Source organism: Leucoraja erinacea, chromosome 15 (genome assembly GCF_028641065.1).
Source record: "Leucoraja erinacea ecotype New England chromosome 15, Leri_hhj_1, whole genome shotgun sequence".
NCBI classification, from domain to species: domain Eukaryota; kingdom Metazoa; phylum Chordata; class Chondrichthyes; order Rajiformes; family Rajidae; genus Leucoraja; species Leucoraja erinaceus.
In genome coordinates, this window is record NC_073391.1 from 11,973,253 (window position 1) to 11,985,401 (window position 12,149).

The window sequence follows — 12,149 nt, forward strand, 5'->3', positions numbered from 1 at the left end:
TGATAACAGCTGAGAAGAAACTGTCCCTGAATCTGGAGACAGTGACCAGGCCTTGAGAATATTGCTCATCTTTAGTCAACACTCAATCCAAAAATGAAGCTTGATTTGCTTCATAGTTTCACTAAAGCTGTCCAAGACCTTTGTGCCATCTGAGTTCGGATACAATCAAAAATATAAATTATTGTTCAAGAAACTATAAGAGGGAAGTATGGCAAATAAATACATTTTTTTTTTCAGTTTTCCACTGTTTTGTGCCAAATAAAGTCAGAAATCCATATCATATTTATAATAATCATAAGAAATTCTCAAGAGCGTGTTATGTAAGGTGATGGATCATTTGATGGTACACTAACAGTGCCATCTAAAGGAACACTAATATTTGTATTTGAGATAATTCACTGTGTTAATTAGGTTAGAGACACAGTGCGGAAACAGGTCCTTTGGCCCACTGGGTCCGCTCCAACCAACGATCCCCGCATATTAACACTATCCTACACCCACTAGGGACAATTTTTACATTTACCAAGCCAATGAACCTACATACCTGTACGGCTTAAAAAATATATTTTATACAATACAACACAGTCTTCAACAATACAATATATTATCGCACACTATAGGTATACTAAAAAATAGAAAAAACATATGTGGTGAATTTTTGTTAATATCTGCTAATGTAAATTTATGGTTATTAAACATTGATGATAAACTAAACTCTCATTTCTGTGCTCCTGTCTTATGCAGACCAGAGTCTTATATATCCCAATCCATGGTTTTAGTCCAGTGGTCTTAACCAGGAAATGTTTGCTTAATCAATTTTAAACAGGAACATAAAGACATAACCGTGGACATTCTGCCAGCACATACTTTTGTCCCTGACACTTACAAATTGACTTGTCAGATGTGGACTCAATTGGCTCAAATCTCTTCTTCAGAAAACAACAACAAATCACGGCAGAGCTGCTCCAGAGAATATCAATCAAACCGTGTGCAGGAATGAGAACTACCAATCATCAAGTTCCAAAGAAACAATGAATCAAAATGGAAGTAATTAACAGTCACCAACATGAAAAGAAAAACCACCCGAATGCCTCAAAACGCTTTTTCTGGGTTCGCTCGCTGCAAATTTTGTGACGGTTATGAAAGTCTTCACTCTTGAAGCTCGGACTTTTGCAGCAAAGTATTGGGCCGTATTTTGTTGATTCTTGCCTGCAGCTTTGGTTGAAAATGACAAAGTTGAAACCATTGTGACGGAATGCAGTGCTTGAGGTCTCCAATGTGGATGTTGAGGACTTACTGGCACATTTGGAGGCTGATTCACTCAATTTGCTGCACTGTTTGACTCCACTTGGCATCCTGTAGTGATGTCCAGTCTTGTTGAGAATCTCCAGCCCCCTCCAATCCCGTGCCAAGTTGGAAACGGTGCAGAACCCAACATCCTGTCAATTATAATCTAGTGCAAACGGGGAAGCTATATTTGCTTCTTTAAAAATATGTTATTTTGCTCAACTTTGAAGGTTTTAAATCGCTTTTGAGTTTTAAATTGTGTCAGCTAGAAACACCTGAATTGGTGCAATTTTCAAGCTAGCTTCATCATTCAATAAGATTGTGGATGATGAGAATTTTGTTTCCACTCCTGTTCCCCATAACACTCAGTTTCCCAAAAGTCCAAACATCTGTCTACATTGGGCTTTAAAATATTCAATGACTCAGCCTTTCCACCTCTTAGAGATTCATGATACTCCAAGAGATGGCATTCCTGGTTCTGCATCGTTAAAGTGCAACCACTAACTCAGAAACAATTTCCCCTAGTTCTCGATTCCCCCCCACTGGGAGAAACATCCCCCCAAAAATATGCAGCAGTCCAGGTGTGGTCTCATGAGCATTCTGCACACTTCCCTTAACTCCCTCATCAATAAAGCCTTTCATTCCATTTGTGTTCTTAATTATTTCCTCCAACTGCAAATTAACTTGCTACGGTATGTTTTATGGAAGAGAACACCTAGGATTCCCTGGTGCCGTATCAGAGGTACGAGAACAATTAAATACAACTTCAGTTGCTATAGCCACCGGAGCTCCAACATCAGATCTATAGACTCCCCAAGACTGTCAGGGAATTTGGGGTACAGGGAGCCACTCACGAGCTAATGCCAGTGATATCAGACCTCACCCACCCAGAGGGAAGTACAGCTTACAAAACTTACAGAGCTGAGCCTGGAACTCAGGTGAGGTGATGGCCCCGGCTTGCTGGGGGGCGGTGGAGAGGCAGAGGTCGGCAGAGTCGGCAGATGGGTAAAGTTCCCCTCTCCCCTGTCACAGTCTGAAGAAGGGTCTCAGCCCAAAATGTCAGCTATTCCTTTTCTCCAGAGATGCCGTCTGACCCGCTGAGTTAAGGGCCCGTCCCACTTTCACAACCTAATTCACAACCTTTTTAACTCGTGGACTTTTCATCACGCTGGAAAAAACGCCCCGACCTACTTGATGCCACAAGTACCTACGACTAGCTTCACGACCTGCTGTGACCTACCTACAACCTCCTACGACCTCGTGACGACCATGCTGCGAGTATGAATCAAGGGCAAACTCGGCAGAGGTCATGAATCAGGTTGTTGAAAATTTTCGCCAACCTGCAACGACCTATGACGGGTGCCGGTAGTCGCCGAAAAAGTCGCGTAAGTGGGACAGGCCCATCAGACTCAAACTCATTACTGTCAACTCAAGAGGCTACACAGGGCAGCAGCCTTCAGCTCTTTCCAGTCACCTGCGTCCGCACCTTTGAACAACTTTCTGACTGACACTAAAGCTTACCAGGACTGGCTGTTTGCAACTCATTTCCCCTTCCTGCGCTTCTCCACGTAGGGAGATAATCACTGCGTAATAACACCCATAATTAGAACCAGTTAGGATAATTTGAATGTGCAGGTTCATAGAAAAGCTAAAAAAAAAGGCAAAAGCTTGAACTTTTCAACTTTCTCTGTGACAACTTTGAAAGCAAAATTGGCGTGACTTCACTTGCCGATCTCCTGCGCGAACAATCGGTTAGTATATAAGGACAGGCAACCAAGGAAGAAATGAAGAGCTGTATTTACATGTTTTAACAGATTCTAATTGGGCACAGTGGTCCAACTGATTTCTTTAATTTATACAAGGAATCAAAAACAATCATTATTCATATAAACAGCTAACAAGTTCTCAAAAGGACTTCCTCATTATTCACATTTGTAATGTGGTTTTGAATAATGCTCTTGACTTAATCAGTATGGTTGAACAGAACATTTTGGTAATACTAATTGTTGCTGCATATCATTTGTCAAAGAAAGGTTATTATAAATTGGTTTAATCTTCTGGTGACGCAGAAATAATTTTCATTTGTCTAGTACCTTTTTACAAGCATAGTAGCTTCCAAAGTAAGTTACAGCCCATGAAAATCTTCTGAAGTAGAGGTTATATATGGGAACCACAACAGCTAATAAACAGACACAGGAAGGTCCCACAGCAATGAAATGAATGACAAAATAACAGGAATCTCCTAACTTCACTCCAAGAAGGATTAAAATATAATTTCAAAATATATTTTTTAAGTTGGTGATGAACAGGTTCTATGATGCAGATGAAGCAGGGAGGTATGGAAAGGGCTACAGGGAAGGTCTGGAGGTTAGGGCAGATGTTGTTTTTCCTGAAGCAATGTCTGTGCCAAACTTGATGCCAAGGCCAACTCTTATCTGCCTGCACATTATCCATATCCCGCCATTCCCTTTCATATCCATGAGCCTATCTAAAGGTCTCGTAAATGCCATTGAGCTAGCTGGGTCCACAGCCAGCCCCGGCAGCACATTTCTAGCCCGCACCACTTCCTGTGTAAAGAACTTGCCCAGCACATCTCATTTACATTTTGCCATCTCACCTTCAAGCTATTCCTTTTAGTATTTAGACAAAAATACTGGAGAAACTCAGTGGGTGAGGCAGCATCTATGGAGCAAAGAAAATAGGGGACGTTTCGGGTCGAGACCCTTCTTCGGACTTGATGTATTTGAAGACCTTTCAGTATTTTATATTTCCATCCTGGGAAAAAGGTTCTGCCTATCTACCCTATCTATCCCTCTCATAATTTTATATGCTTCTACCAGGTCGGCCCTCAACCTCTAGAGTTCCAGATGCTATGAGAAAGGAGGGGTGCTGGCAGTGATGAATAAGCTAACTTGGTTATGGAAAGAGCAATCTCTTTGTAATGCCAAAACATGCGTGTGAGGGGTAAAGAATTTTGGTGGAAGGTGGAGAAAGAGATAGAGCAGTCATGAGAAATGGAATGAATATGGTTGAAGCCCTGTTATCATTGGGGAGACGTTGTTGATTTGAAGACAAAGAATGGCCCGTCAGAACAGGGGGAAATGGAAGATGAAATCATAACAAAAGATGCAAAAAGGTAAACTAAGAGAATGAAATTGTTGTTACAAGTCACAGCAGCTATGAAGGGTTGAATATTAGTGCCTAGATATCTCCAGAAAAGGAGATAAAGAAGCTGAGGAAGGGAAGAACTGAAGATGTACTGTGCAAAGATGCATGAAGGATAGATATTGGCTACAAAAGTTATAAATCCATTAGATACTGGATTGAATAAATCTCTCAGTTCTGGGTGAGAGCAGGAAGCATCACCATTGGAGTCATCCGTGCATTGGAGAAAGAGGCAAATGTAGCGCAGCCTCATTTGGTTTCCATAGCAATGCCATCTAATTAACGAGGAATTAAGTAGAATGAGGTTATTCATTGTGAGTGTAGATACAATTAGGCAGGGGAGGGTATGAGATGTGGAAATCAGAGTTTGTTCAATTCACCTTAAAGTCACACTTTGTCATTACGTGTTGAGATCTTATGAAACACTAATTGGTGGTAGTACCCCTATTAAATGAATTTAAACTTTCTCTGGTGAGTTATCGGGCTCTGAGTGGTTCGAGAGAAAAGTAGGAGAGGTGCTGTGCAGATGTCGAACACCATATTTTTAGACAGCGCATTTGAGGATTGGAAGGTAGACAAAAAGCTGGAGAAACTCAGTGGGTGAGGCAATAGGTGACGTTTCGGGTTGGGACCCTTCTTCAGGGTCTCGACCTGAAACATCACCCATTCCTTCGCTCCATAGATGCTGCCTCACCCGCTGAGTTTCTCCAGCTTTTTGTCTACTTTCGATTTTTCTAGCATCTACAGTTCTTTCTTAAACATTTGTGGATTGGAAGTCGGTGAGAACAGGAGAGAGGGGCAAGTAGAGTTCTGGCTGTGGTAGAATATGAAATGCGCTATCTCAGATTGGCTGAAGGTGGCAGAAGCAGAGGATGGGAGGGGCACAGGACCAATTTCCAAACATTTGCTTTTGGGTGTAACTAAAGCATGGAAAGTAATTTCAGCAGTAGAAGGGCAAATGTGTGAACAACCTTGCGGAAGTGGAAAATCGTAAGCACAAAGAGGCCGAGCGCCTGGACTGGATGCGACCTGCAGCTGCACGGATAGTGGGGCAGCAGTAGAGGACACCAATGACTACACTTGACCAGGACGACCCTGCAATGCCAGCAGGACTATGGGCCTTCATGGTCAGGTTAAGAATCTCTGCACTTACAACAAATGGGATTTTAAAATGGTGCCAACCTGGGCGACTCTTATACACTGTTTCAGTGTACTATTTCTAAGATGTGCTGAACTGCATGCAAAAATGAATTTTTACTGTACCTCGGTATATTGTCACAAGTACCGTTGAACCAATGAGCTTTCTAACAAACGAGATATGGGGTCTAAATATCACTTAACTTAACGGAAATTGGCAAAATGATTGAGGACAGCCAAGTTCAACGCACCAGAGAATGGAACAGGTGTTGAAACATGTAAGGAGATGGAAAATGAATTCAAAATGGGGCCTCCTTTTCATCGGCCATTTGTCAGCCATTTGATGAGATGGGGTAAACATGCAGTAGAGGCAAGTATGGTTGAAGGGTGGAGAGAGTGGATAGAGCGGTAGAGTCCAGCATCAACCACTCACGGGTACATTGGCTCCACATCCACACATAATTCAATCAAAAACATGTCAGAGAGAGCCAAGAACAGCTTCTTAACCTACTCCTTAGATCATGGTGATGCTATACGGTACGATATAACTTTATGTATTCTAGGAGGGAGATTGATCTGCCAACAGTCATAAAACACAAGATACAAGCAACATGAAATTCAGGTGACGAGTGGAAAGGATTGGGGATATTCAAAGATTAGGGGAGGGCATAGGAGGGGGTGGGGAGTCAGTTTTCCCCATGACACAAGTGGGAGGAGTTGTACAGTTGGATCTCCTGTGGCATTCTGTACTGCATCTTGGTGGAACCAGTTTGTTGATGAAGGTATGGAGTGGTAGATAAACCATTGCTGATATGGAAGGGTGAAATTAAGTAAGGATCCGTTGTCGGATATTCAATGAGGATGAGTCAAGAGGTGTGTCAACCATGGAAATATCAAAGAAAATTCACAAAGTATTTGGAAAGACAGCACACTGTGGGAACCTTTCTCTTAATCTCATAATCAAACAAAACCATTTACATTCCACTGATGTAAATAATATGATCAGTACGTTGTGAACAACATTACGAATGGATGAAGTCACTGGAGCACAGCTATGCCATTTCATATGAACAAGGAATGCAGATTAAAAGTATATGCTATTGGGTCATCTCTAATGAGCAATCGTGAAATGAAACTTAGTAATGAGGAACAATTAAGAAAGTATTACCAAAGCATTTCTCTTACATTAATATTATTTTTACATTATTCATTCAATTCATGATTGCATGACAAGTTAGCAAGATGTATTTCCCCTTTAAGAACCTCTCAGATATTGGCAATAGGACAATACAGGTCAACAATAAGCTCATTGAAAACTCTACAGCTATTCAGATGTGCTTACATTCAGACCTCTCTGGCTGCATAAGTCAGGAGTAGAACTGCATCATTTTCAGCTCTGATGCCAAAATATATGCAACGCATGCCAAAACTAACAGAAACATTTGGAACAGTTAGAGACCTTATCGTTCCTGAATAGCTGATGTTATGTGCCATGTCTCAAATTCACACAGGATAAAATGCTTCATTATGCTGCAGTCAATAGTGCAGGGATGTAATGCATGTCAAAAATAATACAAAATCAAAATATCGCTACACAAACAAAACTAGCGGGCAACAGACCTTGCTGAAAAATGGGATGATGAAAGGCGGGGAGAGGAAGTTTTCCCGTTGTCCGAGGTTCACAGAAGTAGGCCCGAAGCCAGGTCATGCAGTGTTTCACTGGTGCGGTCATTTCCTCTTGGCATTGACACAGCTCGCAACTAAATGAGGCCACTCTTGTCCTGCAGAATTAAGTCACAACATTTGTTCAGCAAGTTTGGTCTTTGTGAACTTCAAAATGGTTTCAACTGCATGGAAATAATCTTTCACAACTTTTCAATTTGACAACCAAATCTGAAGAGTCGTCTTCAAAATTGCAGATGAATAATAGAGTTCCCTAATGATTAAAAAAACAATTACAGCATACCGGGCATTCTAGTGAAAATGTATTCAAATACTTGCTGTCTTATATTTTCTCTTAATTTTTTTCTATCAATGAACCCTGAGAGATTTGAACACAATTCATAATTTATGAAGACCAAGTTACAATACTTGACTGCTGATTAATATGAAAGTTTATTTTCTATACCATGGCAACACTGGTTGCATTCAACATGTCAAGTTCGTTGTTCAGTAAAAGATAATTACTTATAGACGTCGCTCCTTGAAACCATAATAAATCATCCACATATATCTACTTCCAGGCATGCCTTCCGAATTAAGCCTGGAATGAATAATATTAACATGTTGTGAATATTTCTGCATGTAGTCCTAAATATTGGCAAACGGCTGATTGTTTTGTGACAAATTCATAATTGTAATGCAAATATGTGAAAAGGCTTAACCAGCTTTAAACAACAAATTGTCATTTTTTGTAGATGACAATAGTCACCAACTATAGGGATTCTTGTAAAAGTTTTCAATATATTGACAATTTAATGATTGTTTATGATAAAATAAATAGAATAACAGTAAATGCATTTCCCGCAATTAATGTAGGCCAAACCTATGTTTGAACTCAGTAACTGCTATTTGGTGGTGGCTTTATTTCACTCATTGCTGATAAAAGATGGATTAAAAACACTAAGATTAAAAAAAAAAAAATCTGTGCATGATCATAACTGTTGGAGTTGATGTCATCCTCCGTGTACTTATGATAAGTCCTATATAAAGGCAGAGGTCAAGCTAATTTGTGTCGGTGTGCTTAGAATTAATGCAGACCACTTTTACTATTTGTTCCATTTACATGGCAGCTTAACTATCATTTGCACAAAGAAGTTTTCAATTTGTATTAAATGGACGCATTGCATGAAGTAGTGCACAATTCAGTGCACAGTGCTCAGTCTTTATGTCACATCACATGACACCATGGGACACCATGCAGATTCTGAGTTCACTTCACTTACAGCCATCTGCATGGGTGAACAACAAAATGAATTTAGATAGAATTACATTAAACCCACCTCAGGAAATAGTATGTTTTTAACTCGGATTTAATCAGAATTAAGCACCATTTACATTGTACATTTAAATTGGAATTAAGGGTTGATTTAGATCAAATTAGAATTAAAAAGCTCCATGTAAACAGGGCTTTGTATCAAGCTGTGTCATGTCATTGATTAACTTAATAAATCTCAGGCAGCACAAGGCAACAAAAAAGCCTATTGTTGCAGCGTTACCTGGTTGCTCACCAATCATAGTTCCCGAAGTTACAAAATAAAAACTATTTTTCCACAATGACACATTTTGGTGAATCAGAATAATTGCTCGGTTAAGCCCCTGTCCCACTAAGGAGACCTAAACAACAACCTCTGGTAACCATCCCCGCCATCCAAAAAAAAAATCAAGGTCGACGTGACCTGCAACCTTCATGTTGAAAACCTTCCTCGACTATGAAGAAAACCGGCTTCGACTAGACCTGCGACTAAAAAATTATCGATTATTAAATCGGCAACCTATTTTTAGCCGAGGCCGGTTTTAAACATGATGAAAAAATAGCAGCAACCTAGATGAAGCCTCGACCACGCGGAAACCACTTTCGACCATTAGGGAGAGTGACCAAAACCTCCAGTGACCTCTTGGAAACCTTGGATGGCGGGCAAGGTCACCAGAGGTTGCTGCTTAGGTCTCCTAAGTGGAACAGAGTCTTTATAGATCAACAAGAGTTTAGTCGAACTCTTAATTCCAGGCCACATAACACAAATATGTACATAGAGCAATTACAGTCTCGTCGATCACATCACAATATTTGAATTGCCTCTGCGCTGCTCATTATTACCATTGTGGAATCATGCTAACTGTGGTCTGATGTAAACAGTAAAACAATGTCAAATGAAATAAAAATGAAAGTTTTCTATTTATAACATTGGTATTAGAAATGGGAGTGGAAATTGATGAACCTATAATGAGGAACACAGGCAGTCACGAACAAGTGACCCCTCCTCTCCCGCATTCCCGCTACCTTTTGGGAGGAGAGAGGAATTGCGTCCAAAGTACGTATGCCAATTTTTTTGTAACACAAGTCTGTGCTTGCGATTTGAAAACAAAAATTCTGTTTATTTATTTTCTTTTTCACGTGGGAGTGAATTTTATCCTGCTTCTCAAATTTTAGGGTCATTATTTGAGAATTGTGTGTGGACGAGTTTCAATTACCCAATGCTGTGATGCGGCAGTGGCCTACATTGGTGGTCACCCATGTTCACCAGTGTTCCATCACTGACAGGGTGAATAGCCCAGCAAACAGAACTCTGTTTGATCCTGAATTCAAAATATGTTATTAATAACAGTAAGCTTGTAATCATAGGATGTACTTCCACTAAATACATACATTATTAGTCTACTGACCACATGCTAAGCATAGGTGAATTGCGTTGCGGTTCCATTAACTTGTGCCTTACCTCATTAATAAATAATCTCAACTCTTTAAGTGCTCCTTTTTTATATAAATTGGTTTATACTGTTTTATAAATAATACATATTTATCAGTAACCATCCATGACTGATATTTCATGTTATCTGCATATAACACTAATAGTCACCACCATTTCACATTTTTGAATGAATCTGTTTGTCACTGCTACAATGATGTAGAACTTCCTTGTGGTATCTTGTCACAGCCATTTTTTTTGGTATCACAGCTGCATTATGTTAATAGGTTCATTTAACAACTGCAATTTTGGTAAGCTAAATATATATTGACATTAGCATACTGACTAGATGTCAATGCACTATAAAGAACTATTAAATAAACAACCAATATACTTGTGCAAAAATAGTTCAATCATGTTTTCTTTTTGATAGTATGGTATTGAAATGTATTCCTCAACAAAGACCCACTCAGTTTACCCACAGAGATTAAAAAAATTCAGTTATGATTGCTAACATCTGTTTCTGTATGTAAAGTAAATGATTTAAAACCACTAACTTATTTTTTCAACCACAGCTCAAAATCAAAATGCTGTTGTCTTTTAATTCTAATATCATGTAGTTCCTGAAACATTTTGAGGACAGTTTTGAAATTCAACACCTATTTGGAACTTCAAATTCAACCATATGTAACTCAGACCTCACTTGGTTTGGTCAGGTTAGATAGCTGTCACTAACACCTAGGGGTTTATTAATAGGCAGAAATTAATTGTATGTAGACTGAATTAATGAGATGGAAAAACATGCATATTTCAGCTAATGCTGAGGGGAATGGCCTCTTGAAGCATCCTTAATGAAGTAGGTCTGTCCAAAGCAATGATGTGCAGAACAGAAGCCTGCGAATTAAAGTACCCAGCTGATCATGTAGGTTGCAACTACTGTAAAAACTGCTGTGAAATGTAAACAGCAGACAATGGTTTTGAGCAGAAAGTTGACCCTTGTTGCGAATTCTGCAGCCTGCTATCTACAGATTTATAAATAAATGATTAGATGTAAAATCTCTGGAGGATTTTCCTTTTCCACAGCAATTACAGGAGCAGATTATTGCCATTCAAGTGTAGTTCCAGTTAAAGTTCATTGACTAGCAGGAATCATTCATTTCTGTCCTTATATCTTAAGCCACCGTGGTAGCAACACTTACAGTGAAGCATGTAGTAAACAAATTGTAACAAGACCATATAATACAAATACTCTGTGCATCATTTTGTTCTGGAAAAAACTGTATTAACAGAACTAGCAGACTGCATTAGCAAAGTTTTTTTTAATAATGTGCTCAGTCAACCAGGATATTCGGTGTGATGTCAACTTTGTAATACAATCATTTTTTGAACTGTGAATGAAATGTGTTCTGTTACATTTTGGACAATGCCTGACAAATCATGTACTGGATTTATAACGGTCAATAAGATTACAAATGTTTGCTTGCCATAACTAGTTTAAAAAAAAAATAATCACAGAATGTGTATTTTACATAATAATCTCACAGTTGCTACATGCACTCCCGTAATCATTTATAACCAGTAACGTGCCTATCATTGTGATCAGGTTGAATGCTACCTGTCTGCTGTGCTTAGAAATTACACATTCTCAAATGGGCCCTATGCATGTGTATGAAGTAAAAATCTCCTCCTGCCATGACACTTCCTTTGGGAACTCGACAAAAAGCTTGTATAAACAGAGAGGGGGAAGGTGCTTTTCAAGAAGGAATGTTATAATGAAACACTATTTGTGCGAGAACCATTATTAGAAAGCCTTTTGAAAAGAAACACTTGAAAATATATGCATACATATGCACACGCATATAAGGAGGGGAAGGAGTTGCACATAATCCCACTGGAATGGACAAATTAAAATATAAAATATTCTGCCATGAGCTAACAGTATATCACATGTCACGTTAAATTATAAGTAGGTCACATTGTAGTTAAAATATTTTACAACTATTAAAACATCCTCTCATATATCACGCACAGGCAAAAATCTTTCCCAGGAATTGTATCCAGGGAAAGATTTTTCACAGAAGTGGAATAGCCATTGTTTTGAATGATAGACTTCCAAGGATGGAGGCGCTTGAATATCAAGTCATACGTAGCCTT

General features: G+C 39.2%; 1 protein-coding gene across 5 annotated transcripts in view; it reads right to left on the reverse strand.

Annotated features, from left to right (window-relative positions):
* Positions 1-12,149, reverse strand: part of mgmt (O-6-methylguanine-DNA methyltransferase) — a 434,918-nt gene that overhangs the window by 209,368 nt on the left and 213,401 nt on the right. For all 5 annotated transcript variants that reach the window (XM_055646685.1, XM_055646687.1, XM_055646684.1 and 2 more), the window contains one exon: positions 7,210-7,370. In XM_055646685.1, coding sequence (XP_055502660.1) covers positions 7,210-7,370 — 161 coding nt within the window. The remainder of the gene's footprint in view (positions 1-7,209; positions 7,371-12,149) is intronic.